The sequence below is a fragment of the Anastrepha ludens genome, chromosome 3 (genome assembly GCF_028408465.1).
Source record: "Anastrepha ludens isolate Willacy chromosome 3, idAnaLude1.1, whole genome shotgun sequence".
In the NCBI taxonomy this organism is placed as follows: Eukaryota; Metazoa; Arthropoda; class Insecta; order Diptera; family Tephritidae; genus Anastrepha; species Anastrepha ludens.
In genome coordinates, this window is record NC_071499.1 from 91523968 (window position 1) to 91540743 (window position 16776).

General features: G+C 36.8%; 1 protein-coding gene across 1 annotated transcript in view; it reads right to left on the minus strand.

Annotated features, from left to right (window-relative positions):
* LOC128858469 (neurogenic locus Notch protein) overlaps nt 1-16776 on the minus strand; it is a 214956-nt gene that overhangs the window by 139040 nt on the left and 59140 nt on the right. Inside the window, exon 2 of the mRNA XM_054094773.1 lies at nt 3024-3099. Coding sequence (XP_053950748.1) covers nt 3024-3099 — 76 coding nt within the window. The remainder of the gene's footprint in view (nt 1-3023; nt 3100-16776) is intronic.

A 16776-nucleotide genomic window follows, 5' to 3' on the forward strand; every position in this document is an offset into this window, starting at 1 on the left:
TTGTGCGCACAGGTGTATTTATTTGTATAAAAGCGCTTGTTCGCATTGATTCCTCGGTAGTCACAATAAAACAAATCATTATTTGTAAAGCACCGAAATTAATGCTTACGTAAATAAGGCTCTAACAATTTGGTAGCAATAAATTCCAAAAACATTATATAAATTGTGTTGAAAGCTCAAGTTAAGCGATCAAGTGGAGAATTATGCAAAAAAATTAAGTAAATAATTTGCATTAAAACTATATATGTATGTACGCGAACTTTTAAGTACATTAAAAATGCTAAAAGGTTTTGGAAATATGATAGAAAAAAATCCTTAACAAGTTTTCACCAAATTTCTCTAAAATAAATCAACTCACAAATATTTACAAAAATGCCTAAGGGAGATTAAATAATGTAGATAAATAGGAAAAAAGAATATACAAATTTGACCAGAATTTTTTATTAAAATATCTTTAGATTACGGTACAAAAACAACAAAAAACTTTTAGACGACTTAAAGCACACAAATTGTAACGCAATTCGATTTTAATAGCTACCATTCGCGTTCCATACTTTATAGAGTCTTCCGTAATAAATATTTGAAAAGGAAAAGAAAAAATATGTTGACTGTTATGAGGTGAAAATATGAGACCTAAAGCTGCGTATTACGAGTATCTATCCATCTCGATTAAAAAAATATTGTTTTATGGTAATGTTTCAGATTGACTGTCAAATTTACGACATGACACCCTCTAAATTATAAAACTGTATAATAGATAAATTTGGAATTCACAAGCACTAATCGGCATTTAAGAGTGGAAATCATTAAATAAAATAACACAAAAGACACAAACAGCAGCTGCCACAAGCGCATAAATGAAGTGTTAGCAGTAAAAATCTGGCCAGTAAAGGATTAACCGAATAAGTGGAAACTCGAGGAAAATTTGTGATATTTTGAAGAAGCACTAGATTATACCCGACGCACAATACTGCGAGTTATACAAGTAATGAAGAAGTAAATGTGCGCATACATACTTATATGACCAGACTATAAATATTAAGCTTACTTTTCCATAATAAAAACCACATAAGCTCCCCTCTAAACACATTTATCTTAAAACTCCCTACCGATTTTGAACAAAAGTGGTGATCCCCCATTCATCTGCATCAGCCTCCTTAGGCAGATAGGCCAATCTTAGGACAGGTTAGGTTGTAGCGGTTGTCCAGTAATGGGACTTGCTTATATTTTTCGTAAAAAAAGGGGTTGTCTGTAAAGACGTTATCACGTCAAAAAATAATAACATTAAAACAACAGGTATTATTAACAAACTTGGTTTTATTTTAAATTCTTCAAGTAAATCAAATTAATAATAATCAATAAGAAGGCATATGCAAATACAAATACGTGAATTTATATATGTACGTATGCGCATATACATACATATATACGCTCACTTAAGTAGGAGAGAGCAAGATGTCGAACGTTGCCGTTCGTTTGCTTTGTTTGCTTTGTCGTTCGTTCCGCGCTTTCGCTTGCAGTTCATTCAATGCAATGAGCAAGGTAACGACAAATGAGCAAGGTAACGGCAAATGAGCAAGGTAACACTAATGAGCAAGGTAACACTAATGAGCAAGGTAACGACACATTTTTTCGTGCGTGCAGCCTGTTAAATCGAATTATAAGACGTTATCACGTCAAAAAAATTTTTAAGATCCGTGATTTTCAAGTACTGAGATCGTCTAACTCGTTAAAAAAATTTCTACCTTAAATAGTAAATAGGCGTGTGGATAGATCGTCTCTTCCTCATCTAAACAACTTTTGCAGAAGTCAAGTGTCTGTCCGCCCATCCTCTGTCTGCCTAGCAAAGATAGTGCCCCGGAATAACAACAATCAGTGTGTCATGATTATGCTTACTTTGACTTAACTGGTATTCTGTGCGTTTAGCATGGAGAGTCGACCACAAGTCGGGCGATTCATCAGGTAGGTTCGTTACACCATCTTTCATTCCCTGGTCTTGCAATTTTCTCAAAACTAAATAGCTTATAAGTCTGTAAGGGTTTGCCTATGACATTTTCAGTGTACTCATCAGTCAGCTTGGTGTCAAATTCCGCTAGTTCATCGACCCTGCAGTTTCCCTCTATTTGATAATGGGGTAAAAAGACTAAGCCATCTCGTTAAGAGACGAGGGACATTTCATGGCTACCTTAGAGGTTTTCGACCGTTTTTGAGCGATTTTATCGCCGCAGGGCTGTCAGAAAATGTAGATATCATCTCCAGGTATTGCATCACATTCTACCAGGCTTTTATTATTGCCATCGGTTCAATCTAAAAAACACTGCAGTGGTTGAGAAGTCGAAAGCTGAAGAGGTTCCCCAGCTGTTCGGAATATACCCCTCCGCCCACTCTACCCTCGAACAAATGAATCCGCATCACGGTACACGGTATACGAACTTGTACCTATTACTTCAATATTTGACTCCATTGGAGTGATGATTTGGAGAGCATTTCACGCCATATATGTATAACAAGCATTCATTTTTGTAAATTAGATATTGAAATGGATGTTGAGAAATCTATAAACTCTAATAAAGAACACAATTTATGAAAAAGCACTAAGTTGTTGTAAAAGCTATAAAAATAAAAAAAGTAATAAAATAAACGACACACAGAAAATAAAACTTCGTTTGTTCAACATAAAAAATGTGTACCTTTAGTAAACACATCCATATGTACACATGTATGCATTTTTTTGTGAATTTCCTCCAATACTTCATTAACTTGTCAACGCCAAGCAAATTAACATATCACGCTTTGTGCATTTTTTTCCACTATTAATATATCTGTAGCCTAATTAAAATGCCAAATATGTCGCGCTTGTGTAAATGCCCAAATAATAAAATTGTATGTAAATCCACAAAAACCGATGCTTTGATGTTGATAATTTCTTAATTGCGCGCACATTGTTTGGGGCTTTTGAATATTTAAACATAAAATGCAATTCTAGTACAAACAAAAGTTAATAAAATATCACTTGAACTTACTTGCAAAAGGAGAGTCCATTGCTTTGTGTGATACACGTTCCGCCATTTTTACAGCCGACAGCCATGCATGTGGAAGCTGGAAATAAAAGAGTGGAGACAAATTTATTAAATTTGCTGAGTAATATAAAATGAAAAAAAATTTAAAATAAAAAATGGTATTATCTAGCAGTAACGCCACTTCAGGATTTTGGAAAAAGATGTTTGATTTTTGCGGAGCAATACAGGGATGCCCATATTCGACGGACCCATCTAGCAACTCTGTATCTTTTGACAGAGACGTCAGATCGCTTAATGACGTACCGCGTTGGAAGCGTCAGTCCAATCAGATTTTTACCATGGAACAGTACCCGCCAAGCGAGCGCTCCCAAATCGTTGAAATTTACATTCAACAAAAGAAGTCAAAAGAAGAAGAAGAAGAATAAAATCATCATATCCGATGAGGCTCATTTCTTATTGAATGGGACGGTAAACAAGCAAAATTGCCGTATTTACGCCACTGAAAATCCTGACGAAATTCAAGAGGTACCTCATTACGACGAAAAAGTCACTGTTGGGTGAAGTGTGAAAACGATTATTGGGCCGTTTTTCTTCGAAAATGAAGATGGTCAAGCTGTTACCGGCAATCAAGAGCGTTATCGCGATAAGATAACCACTTTTGTGATTACAATTATTAGTCGAAAGCGTATGAGGCAGTTCTGGTTTCAACAAGACGGCGCTCTACCAAACACAGCTCTCACCACAATCGATTTTATGAAGAAATTTTTTCCTCGTCGTTTGATGTCGAAAAATGGTGATTTTGACTGGCCACCGAGTTCGCCCGATTAAACGCCACCTGGCGTCTTCTTGTGGGGATATTTAAAATCAAAGGCTTATATTCATAAGCCAAAGACCATAGAAGAGTTTAAGAACAACATCCGTGAGGAAATAGCCGCTATTCCAGCGGACATGTTAGCTAAAACTATGGGAAATGCTGCAAAACGGGCACAATACGCCGTACAGGCTCAAGGCGGCCATTTGAGAGATATCATATTCAAAAAATCATTTTCAAATCTACTTGAACAAAAAAAAAAAATGATTATTATCGTCAACATCAGAAAAATTGTGTTTTTCTTTGATTAAAAAACAAAACCCATGGCTCAAACCCAAACCCAGTAGTTCAGAGCCAGTTCTTCGATAGCAAGAAAGCTTTTATCCTTCTCTGCAATACTGATTTCCCTAAATCGTGCAATGAAACAAGACTAGTAGTAAAAACTATAATTACCTAGGTAATCGTGCCAACAACAATCACTGGATTCAGCAATGGAGAATACGTGTTTCTACCAAGTGCATTATTAATTCGAAACGATCTCTTATTTGAATTAGAAAGCTTTGGTTTAAGTAATTACGAGTACTTTGGAATACAGAGCCAGAGGTTAAAGCATTTCAAAGAGGTTTAATATAGTTTTTTAGTGAACGGTTAGTAGGGTTAATGTGCATGAGAAGAGTTTTAAAATTTGTCTTACCCAATGGAAGAATTGCATATGTATATGGAATTATGCTTAGTATTAGAACAAAATATGACCACAATGTGCGGCTCATTTGAAAAATACAGACTACTGAAATAATAATATAAAATATGGCAAGCAGGCATAAGAAACGAAACGATAGGCCAGGCCGAAGTAGCGAATTGTCTTGCGCCTTCCAGCCAAACCTAATCCAATCCATTTTCCTCACTGATTTGTGGCACACACTCGCCTCTAATGACAACAGCCACTAACTCAATCCGACGCTGACGTTGCATGCAAAGAAAAAACAATTGGGGAGATTTTCATATGGCAACTCATAAATATTGCAACGGTCGACAGTGTCAAAATGAATCGGTGGCAGCGGCGCCGTCGATTAATTTTGCAATTTTTGTAGCCCAATTGCCCAAGCCGTGATGGCGTTGAGGCAGGAGCAATGAGTTGCATTAAGCAAACATAAAATTACATAAAAGCAACAAAAAAGAGCTTCAAAGCGCGAGTGGCCCTTATTGCGCACAAAGTGAAATAAACACGCGTTGCAAATAAAAACGGCAACACTAAAATAAAACGAATGTGGCTAAAAAAAATCGGCCATACAACATGCCACCACATTGGTACGAGGAGTAGGTATCTATCGTGGAGTAGGCATTAAGCCTGCAGCTGTTGGCTAGCTGGATGTTGTGCAGCCATCAAATTTGGGGGGCAAAAAGCGGAAGGTGCGCCGCCGAACAATAAACACTGACGTGACATGGCAAATGTCGTTAAGATTACATTTCAGTTTGGCAGTTGGCGTTGCAAGTCGCCATTGAAGCTTGATTTGCTTGCATGAGTGTACTTGTACACGTATCTAAGTGTGTGTGTACAAGAATATGTGCGCATGCGCAGACGACAAAAGGCCATTGGGTATTGTAATAGCGGTAGAAATGAAGTCAAATCGCGGCAACAACAATGAAATGCAATATTCCTCGGAAATTACGCAAAATAATGTAAAACTTTAAAATGAGTATGAAAATTGAGCCCGAACGAGTGTCATACGCCTGCATACATTTATATGTAGCTTAGAAGTGCTCATATTAAAATCGTCGTCTACATACAATAGTTCGCGTGTGAGGAGAACCAGAAATCATCAAATTTCCATCAAAGCACGTCGAGGAGGCCGCAGATAGGAAATCACGGCTGCCATGTGGCGCGTATTTGGGTTAACAACTTTGCGAAATTTCTAAAGAAAACACAAAAGCCGCCATCATAAAAAAGCAATTGGCGGCAGCAAATAAATAAGCAAATACAAACAATAACACGAAACATGGGAGTGGCAACGCACACACGTGTACGCATTCGAGTGCGGTAAGCCCCAAAAAATTCGCAAATCTCAACTGTCAAGTACAAGTTCGAAAGTGATTTATTTTTTTTTAGTAAAAAATAACGAAATTTCACAATAAATTGAAAACAGGCAAAAATAAATCTCTGCAACGGAGATTAATAAATGTAGTTTCATACGTACATACATATGTATCTATATGGCTGCCTCTGAGCTCACTCAACTACCTGTCATGAAAAGCGCCTTAGTGGCAGTACCACAACCCGTTGATGCTACACCGCAGTCAAGCAAAACACAAAAACGAAAACAAAACTAATCATATTCAGCTCCATCCAACACATAGGCGCATATGTGCGTATATGTGCACACGTAACTACCCTGCAGGCACTTACGGCCTGAATTAATGAAACAAATGTCTGGTTCAGAACTAGTAGCATTTCGCACATTGCGAAATATTTCACCTCAATCATGTGGTGACGAGCGGTATTTGGCCTCCTTTGCAGAACTATGGCATCGAATGAGTATACCAAAACTGTTAACGGGTTCAACCCATGGGGGCACACATTTTTTTGTTGGTCAAACTAAGTTTTCGCATTTGTGATTAAGGTTGTTTCGCAAAATAGAAAATAAGTATCCATCTGAGCCAAATATCGGGCAATTGAAATAAAATTTCAGGAGTAAATTTTTCGCTAAACATATTGACCCATTATTGTCCGTTATAGTGGGTCTTCTTGACGCTTCATTCAGCCTTGACCCTTAAAAAAAAGTTAGAGGGTTAAAAAATATTACATAAAATATTCCTTCAAAAATTTCACATTTTCTCTCACAAAATCTGTAAATAACAATCGCCAAAAAATTAAAAAAAAAGAATACCTTTGTGTGTTATGAAGCGAAAAAAAGTGCACTAGAAGTGGTTATAAAGTTATTAGAAGCACACCAGTCTGTTGGTAGTTAATTTCGCTGTAGCGTAGAAACAATGCTTTATTTACGCAAACACTCGTTTCTACAAGTACTCGTAGATATGTACCTTCACGTGTATAATGCTTTCCGCCCCATCATCATCAACCAGTGGCTTGAACTCAAAACGCATGCGACCCATTTCATTTCACTTGCCAATTTATTTCTTTTCCTTCGTGTGTACAAAAGCAGTTACGCATGGAAGTTCGTCCAATTTTGCTTTTCTCACAGTATTGCGCCTCAGTTTTGCTCAAAAGTGCTCACTTTGTTGTACCTTCTACCTTTGAGACAACAGCAACGAATGCAATAGCAAATGAAATAGCAACATCAATAACAACATGTTGTAATAACTTTTTAATAATAAAGAGTCAACCAAAGCAAAAAGCAACAAATCCAGCCATATAAAAAAGCAACAACAAAAATTCAACTGGCCATCAAATAACGCATGAAAAGACAGAATAAAAACAACAGAAGACAAAGTGAAGTGACAGTGGGATGGAATGCAAAATAAAGGAAAATAAACATTTTTAATTGTAAATGAGTTCAAAAAAGCATGAAACGGCTCGAATATAGGAATACTCACAATCAAAGTTATGTGTATGTTTGGTTAATGTTTATATTACTTTGTTGTATGAATGTTTAAATTAAGAAAGGTAGAATATATGGCGTTTTCAATAGATTTAAAAACATTTTCTATTTACGCAAATAAAATATTTATTTTCTGAAATTCATATTAGCTGAAATTCGATCAACCCTTTTAATCACCGGAAGTGTGCTTGTAACAATAGATTCTGTGAAGCCTATTTTTCACAACGAAGTTTCGGAGCTTATATGTCCTCATTCGAGTATGGGCATTTACGATTAAGACTACGGTCACATTTAAAAAAAAATAATAAATATTTGTGGTGTGCGTCTTGATGTTGTTCCACATTTTTAGTTAGATGGAAAAATTATGATATAAATTGTTATACCTATTCAGCTAGTGATTCTCGCTGGATGTTGCTCTTGCGATTGTTGTTGTTGTAACAGCTTAAATTATTTCTTATATATATATTTTTTTTTTTATGGAGTGAAGATTTTTTACCAGACATGTGACAATATGTCGCTACTTTTCTATGAAAGCCGTTTGCACCAATAGAATTTTCAAACCACTTACTTTCTTTATAAAGGTATGGTCCTAGTTTTTAAGGCTGGAGTTTAAGCCTTTTTAAAGTTTAAAACTGTACAAATAGATCCTTTTCCTTTATATTCATTAAGTTAAAAAATACGCCCGGCCTTACTCTTGTTTCAACTAAAAATATGACCGCAAGAGAAGGTTGTAATATTGATAATACAAAACTTCTGTCCGGTTATTAGCTAGTGACTTTACGTATCTAGCAACTTTTCTTTTCCCACAAACAATATGTTAAGGCTACACGTTCTGTTCATAGAACGCTGGCCGTCGTCACTTATTAATCAAATAAGAGTTTAGTCAAGTTGAGCTCGACGTAGAGTGTATGTGGAATAGAGGAAAAATCTGAAAGCATATGCTTCCTCCACTTATTTATTTAGGTTAAATTCAGGTATTTGGTTATATAAATAGAACTTGCAATGAACGGGAATCGAGCTGCGAGAATTTGTTCAAAAAAGGCGGCAGAATTTCCATGAGACGGGTAGTCACTGGAGAAAAAAAATGGATATTGTAATATAACACAAGACCCGCAAAAACTTAGTAGTGGCAGAAGTTGGAATTGATGGGTAGAGTTAGAGGGAGTCTATTGAGTGCCGATAGTAAAATTTTGTTCGAAATATCATTTGCTTGAGTTTTGTTTATATTTTTCCAAATACCCATTTAAATATTTTATCCACTTTTACTTCAATCTGGCTTCAGTGTACACTGCCAAATGACGAAAGCCCCAGCAGAGTCAAGGGCTACTTAGCAACAACGGCGATCCGCACGCTACAATTCAATCATAATGGAATTGATGGGTAGAGTTAGAGGGAGTCTATTGAGTGCCGATAGTAAAATTTTGTTCGAAATATCATTTGCTTGAGTTTTGTTTATATTTTTCCAAATACCCATTTAAATATTTTATCCACTTTTACTTCAATCTGGCTTCAGTGTACACTGCCAAATGACGAAAGCCCCAGCAGAGTCAAGGGCTACTTAGCAACAACGGCGATCCGCACGCTACAATTCAATCATAATGAAATTTATTGTGGCAACATGTAAGCATAATAACTACAACAAGAATCGAAAGCAAATCGAAAGCACCAAAGGACAACAAAAAATATAAATGAGCACGTATGTGTGGCTGTATGTATGTATGTGTGCACTTTCGACAACGAGAACAAATGAGCGAAAGTTCAGTGCACTACACGCGTAAGCACTTTAATGCCAACAACAAAGAAACAGCAACGGAATTACAACAATAATGAGCTTTTATTTGATGAATTGTGCGCCTGCCTGACTGGTTCGTCATCCACTGCAACGCCTGATTATGTTGCGTTGTCGATTGTTGATGTTTGCATGGTGACGACTTATTTCAGCATTGCTGATAGCTGAGCAGGGCAAGCCAACAACAATTGGCAGCCGCAAAGTGCCACAATGCGTACGACTGCAAGAAAGCAAGAAAGCAAGAAAAAGTGAAGCGAAGTGCAATCTTAACTTCTTGTCGTTGAAGTGAAGGAATTTCTGTTGTTGTCGCCGCCACATTGTTGTTACGCGCGCGCGCCCTGTAGTCGTGTTGCAGAATTCTGTGATTGCTATGTTTGCTTGCTACGCGTTCACCGCTCACCATTGATGCATTGATGTCAAAAAGTGTACGCAAAAATTTAAATGAGCTCGTCTTACGACGCACTACTGAGAAATTGTCAATTTCGCAGAGCTTTCGTGTTTCGTTCGTGGTTGTGAATGCAATTTTTTTGTTGCCACTACTTTATCACAGCAATGTTGTTGCTGTTAAAATTGATGTTCGCTCTTTTAAGTGACATTAAATTAGGCATCTCGTTGTTTGTTGCTTGACAGCCACTGGTTTGGATTGCTGTCGGCCGCCGGCCGTTGGTGTTGATGCTGCTTTGCCTGATTGGCTGCTGTTTGTTAGCATTCGCTACAGTCATCGCTTCACCATTCCGCAATTCCAGTTTGAAACTTCACTGATGTGTTGCTGATGCGTCAGAGCGTGTTATCATTGACAGCTCGTCGTGTTGGGAGCTGAGGTGGTGGCCAACGTGTTTGCAACACTTGGCTGCAACAAGAGCAGTCTCCACCCTTTTGCCTGCAGCGTGAAGTAGCTCTGGTTAATTCTTAATGATTATTGATTTGAGAAAATGTTGTACCATTTTTTTGGGGGAAAACGCCAAAAGAGGTTATACGGCGATTGAAAGGAGGCACCGAACAAATTGGAAGTACTAATTGGAGGAAAAGTTTATTAAGGAGAAATTTGCAAAGAAGGCGGTACCAAATACCACTAATTGTTGATAATTTTTGCTTTTCATTCAGAGAAGTTTATTAAAAATAATGAAAATATGAGTAGCGATCCAATTAATGGTTAAAAAAGAGGTTGTCTGTAAAGTCGGTTTACTGCCGATAGTTTAACGTGACAACGTCATAAGAAAATACTGATGTAATGGTTGCAATTTTCAAAACAAAATTTTAATTTTATTTGTTTGATAGATATTTTGTATGGATATAGAGGAGGAGGTAAATGGAATTGCAATGGAATAGATCAAATTACATTTACACAAACGTGAAAAATGACGAAACATTTATCAAATTCATGAAAGATATCTTCAATTTCGATTGTGCATCAGACGTTAATAAGTCGACAACACTAAGAGGCACCATCATCGATTTGACTTCATTTCCTGCTTTTCCTATCATCGTCCTATTCTCAACAGAGAAATGGTTCATTACCATGCACACAGGAAGAAGGCATAAGCAAATACAAATATACATACATACATATATGTATATGCTCACTCAAGTAGGAGAGCGCCAGATGTCGAACGTTGCCGAACGCGGGGCCGATTGTGCTCTTTGTTGTTCGTTCCGCGCTTTCGCTTGTAGTCCAAGCAAGGTAACGCCGAATGAGCCAGATAACGACGATTGAGCATGGTAACGACCATTGAGCAAGATAACGATACATTTTTTCGTGCGTGCAGCCGGCTAAATCGAATTATAAGATGTTATCACGTCAAAATAATAACCAGTAGGTTCGTGGTAAGTTAGTTTTGGTAAGCTATAATACTCATTTAATTTGCTTAATTTACGAAAATATTAATTATTTTTCAAAAGATGTTAAACTATAAACTGTATGCATGGCCTCGTGTAAATAAATAGCCTATTAGGTGGTCACAATCTCAATTTTTTAAAGAAAGCCAATTTTTAAACTTAATAACTTTATAAACATGTAAGACCATTTCTTTATTTTTATATATGGCATTAAGAAAAATGTTTAGCGAAATTTTTATGATATATTACATTTTTGGCCTTTCTTCTTCTCCTCTCTTCTTTCGTACATATGTTCATATTTATACGAATTTTTTTTGACTGAATGACAACTGAGTCCATTTAGCATTCCATTCACTCGCGCTGGCTTACGAGTAATACTCCTCACTGATTCATATCTGCGCGTACTCACAATGAATGGACGCCTCTTAGTTAATTTTTTTTTCTTTCATTCACTTGATTTTTTAGTAAAAAGCCACAATGTAAAGTGCATGAACCTCATTCGCAGCACAATATGCAACCTTCACTTTCTGACAGGTACTGTTTGTATAGGCATTTTAGAGATATGAATGTCAGAAATTTATATACAACTGTTTGAAAATACATCCAAACTAGAGCTCCAGATACCCAGCTATCGAGCAGTGCGAATAACTCGAAACCCATCCATTGCTTGTTCGAAATTTTCATGCTTTTGAACAATTTGAGCAGCTAATGGATTCCGCTCTTAACTAAATTCAGTTTTTTTTTTAATACAAATTTATTATAACGTTTTTGTTCTTCATGAGATAATAGTTTTAAAAAAAAATCGGAAATTCTTAAAAAAATTCCAACAACTTGCAGAAAATCCAATTTACATTATTTGTGAAATATTCCAGTTCAACTTGTGTCGTTTGATCTTTTGATTTCAGACGTTGTAAAATCTTAACATCGTGACAATAGCAGTTTTTTCTTTGAATGGGCTTACTTTCCAATACTTATAACTTGAGAACTACCGAACATAGATTTTTTAAAGCCGACCCGAACCAATATGACCTAGCAAGCGGCACCGTCTTATCCGTATAGAACTGGTCTGCAGCACTGAAGAATGAGCCATTGCTCACTAAACGCACTCGACGACGAGGCGCAGATAAATATTTTGCAGCAATTTTTTCAAGAGAAAATATGAGCTGTATTCAAAAATTTAACACTTTCTTGCCAGCAGATATTCATTGAGATAAGTGTCCAATTCGTTACTTAATGAAAAATTATTTCTTTCGTAATATGTATTATGGCAAATCCTATAGCTTTAATTCCCAAAGGCTGTTTGAATTTTTTTTTTGAAGGAATACGAATTAAGAAAGAAAAGTTCGGCAAAAGTTCGACTTTTATTGCTGAAGCCGAATCGAAACCGAAAAAAAATTTTGCAGCCGTAGCTGAAGCCGAGACCTTCCTCTCTACAGGTGCAAAAAAAACAACGGGATTACTTTCTTAAGCTGTTCGGATTCCGAAATTGAGGGCATGAGGAAATTCGAGAATTCATACTATTATTACTACTTGATCTTCTGTGCGTTTGCTACTAATTATATGTCATATTTCTTCTTTTTTTTCACCTTGTTTCGTTAACTAGCCTCCATTTGTCAGTATCTTTTGCACCTATACTCATGTTGTTGAGGTGGTTGAACATTTCTGAGCTGAAAATGCTCCTAATTAGTGACCAGCACCGTTTTACTACCACTATACCTATACTCATATACCATATATTTTTTTTTTGCGCAAATTCTAATCAAATTATCTGTTGGGGCCATTTCTCGTGTGTCACTTTGTCGGCGACTTTACTCAGCCATTTCAATGTTGTTGTAGTCAGCAGCTTCCTCTGTGCGAGTACAAATCTATAAAATTCATGAATGAACGAATAACTGGCGGCACGACACACAAGAAGATTAAGAGACTTGAATGGTAACATTAGACTCAGCAATGGGTGAATGAATTAAAACATAATACAACGTTTTTTATTAGTTCGCCGGAATTCAATCGAAAAGCATTCAAACGGAGGTATTGAAGAAGATTTAGCGACTCAGTAAGGGAAACATAATTTCGCTACTTCCGGTCACATGTCAAAGCGCCTCTTGGCCTCTAAAGTTTACAAATTCCACAACAACAAAAATTACAAAAAAAATGTTTGTGGAATTATTTTCAAATTTAATATTGAAATAAATCACAGCAAAAAATAGGTGTTTTTTTTTAGGAGATTACGATGTAACTGTCAAACCCATGCTTTTGCTTAATAGTTCGTGACGCGAAATTTGTGCTCAAAATCAGTGTTTGGTAGAAGTTTTCACAAAGAACTTCACCTAGTTTTTGGCATACTTATTTCCGGTTCAGTGGAAGAAGAGTAATACACTTTTTGAAGCTGTGTGTCTACCAGAGGAATTAGTTTCCAATACTGGTGAGCGGTAAAGGCGAATGATTAGCGCGTTTTGTGTATATTGAATAAATTTCAACGACTGAGGAAGTTACAGCGAAACCCGAGCAGTTTGACGACTTGAAGCCGAAATTCGGCAGTTCGGCCAATATAAATGATCGACCGGATGGCCTGAAATTATTTATAAATACTAAGAGACCTTCAAATTTTCATGCTAATAGAGACAGAATATTTGAAATTTCATTGATTTGTTTGCTTTTTATTTGAAAAGAAATTTAGACCCAGACAAAATCGGTTTAAATAAATTAAAATCAAACAAAAATAAGGCAATTTCCAGCCCCAATACCGTTGATGCTTATGAAAAAAGTAGCAATGAGTCCCTGTCGCACAGCATCACAATTTATTGCGATGTTGATGGATGTCGGAGCGAATGCTTGCATGAATGAATAAGCGCTTGGAAAAGCACAGTCGAGCACACGCTCAAAGCGCGTTTAAATGACGAACAAGTAGTAAAAACATATTGAAATACAAAAAACAAAAATAAAAACAAGCTTCACAAATTTTCAAGAGCCATAAAAAATGAAATAATTTTGATGGCATAAAAACTTTTCAGCCACATGCATACATATCTACATATGCACATATGTATGTATGGTCTTATTATATTGCTATTTTTGAAAAAAAAAAAATGCAATTGTATTTGCCAAACACGAATGGCAGGCAGACAGTTCGCCACGCAGAGGGTCGAACTGAGCTCGGACTGGCAATTGTTATTTTGTGAATTAAGCGAAGCTGAAGCCGTGCGCTGACGCATGCAATAAATTGCAAATAATTGTGGCAACACGCTGTTGAAATTGCAAAGCCGAAAGACACTTTGAACCGAACGAGCAGTATTTAATAAAAACTGACAACAAAAGCTTTTGGAAACGCAAATGTGCCGCGTCCCGCCAGCAGCCACAAATGCAAAAATTCATATCCATACATATACATGCGCGCATTGCATTCTTGTTGACTCACTTACCAGCGATGATGGCGGCGGCAGCGAGAAGTCATCTGACAGACAGCCAACGCGGCCTACATGCCACCATCAAACGATCATTCGTAGCGATCAGCCGGTCAGCGCGGCAGCTCGACAATTGTACGCTACAAAAGCAGCAATTGCCAACGGCCACGGCTGAATTCAATTGATTTGACATCAATTAAAAGAGTGCAACATAGCCTGTTGCCGATTTTTTATTTTTCGTATACATATACATACATATATGCACAATTATTTATTATGAATGTTGTTGGTTGTGCCATTGCCACCGCTGGTGTGTTAGATGTGTGAGTATTGCTGGTGGCAAATTTTCACGTACAAATGTACGCCTCTGGTGGACAATGTTGCTGCAAATGTGCAAAGGAGCAAAATTTCAAGAATCACGACAACAACGGCACACAAACACAATTGTTATTTTATATATACACACACACATCAGACCTGTCAACCACTCCACTATACTCTATGTGCTCCACCACTCCTCTCTGGTTTTACATTAGTCGGTAAATGCCAGAAAAAGCGGCAACTTAACAAATCAACAACATATCAAATGCAACGCAGCAATTAATTTTTGGTTGAGTGTATATGCATACATATGTATGTGAGTGTGGGTATGGTCACAAGTGCCGGGTGTTTGGTGCTTGGTGAAGTGTTAAATTTTTTAGTGGATCGTCTAATAAATATTCAAAGTTGGCTGGAGGTAGCACATGAATGGTTAAAAAAGCGAGATATGCAGAAAGAAGCTCACGAGATAAAATCATTTGGACATTTGTGACTATTCAAGGTGGATATTCTGATTAGAGTCAAAAACTGAATAAGCAAACTGCAAATCCTTCCGGTTTATTTGGGCTACACCACAATTGCAGAAAACACCAATGCCATTTAAGTGCTTAAAATTCTGAGCCTTTCGAGTTTTACAGCTACGATGGGGAAAATCTGCTTTCATCACTGCGGATCCAAATAAATATTTACGCTGTAACACTTGGCTTCGGCCTACTAGATTTTAATATGTAACAACAGAAGTATTTTCTTATCGAAAATCAGAGGAACGCAATATCGAGGAGTTAACACCAACTTGCAACTAAAATTTTTGAAGACCTCTCGACTCCAATCTTTTGACTTTTACACCTGCTCTCCTCAAAAGTCGTTTGTAAGAATGCGCAGGCCACAAAAAACCTTACTCGAAAGATTAGCATCAAAATACAGAAAACCTTATGCAAATAGGAGCATTCTTTTAATAGTTATTAGCCAATACAAAAATGGCGCCATGCGCAAACCACTACTTTGCTGAAGGCTAATTTAACCGCTGTTTTGAGTGACTTTGGCACAAAAAATAAACAAACCTTTGTGTGCAAAGTTACTTGGTTGTGAATTAAACAGTGAATGTTTTAATATTTAGACTTAACAAAACAATTAAAATGAAGGGTCCCGTGTTAAATTGGGACATTTTTTTGAGGAATGACAATAAAGCCTCCAAATGCGATGTTTATATAACCGAGCAGCTTATGCACTTTCTTGAATACACCTACTTTATAGCGCATTTTAGCTTTTCCATTACAATACATAGTTTAACGCACATTCTATGAAATTTCTCAATTTATAGCATCATCCACAAACTTGTCGATGTCTTTTTAATTTGAATTTTCGCTCCACTCCCTTTTTAGACATAAAATCGTCACAAAATGTAAAGTCACCCATAATAAAAACCGTTAAGCGACAAGTAACATGGAAAATGACGATGGGAAAGAGTGTGAAAAAAGGCTTAAGTGGGAACGCCCACATTGTCTAGCTGGCAACAGTAGTGAATAGCTAGGCGCAGGCAAAGTCGCAGGTGTTGCATGTTGCTATAAGTTGTACTCTAAGATGGGCGCAGGATATGATACGAGTATGCACGAATATACAATTCGCATGTTTGGAAGTAATAAAAGCATCAGAATATGATGAGGGAAAGGTGGAATTGGGAAGGAGTATTTTTGCAAAGCTGTCCACTAAGTTGAAGTAAATAAATGTAGCAAATGCTGCTTGCTGTTACTGTGCGCTACTAATAAATGATTGTAAAATAGGAAAAGATGCAGTGCTGCTATTTGCTGGAGTTTTTAATAGTAATAAGCAGCCAAAGTAACTCATATTTGGTCGGACGTTTTTATGATGATGTTACTTTGAGGTCAACTATGTCCCGACTTGAGCTCAAGTTGCAGTCGTTCTTTACAGATTTTTATGCGGTATGCATATTTGTTTTACAAATAGGAAGTAAACTGTCCTACATTAGCAGATGAGCTGGGGTTAGAAAATGTGAAGAGGAAAAGTACAGTCTAAAAAACTCCAT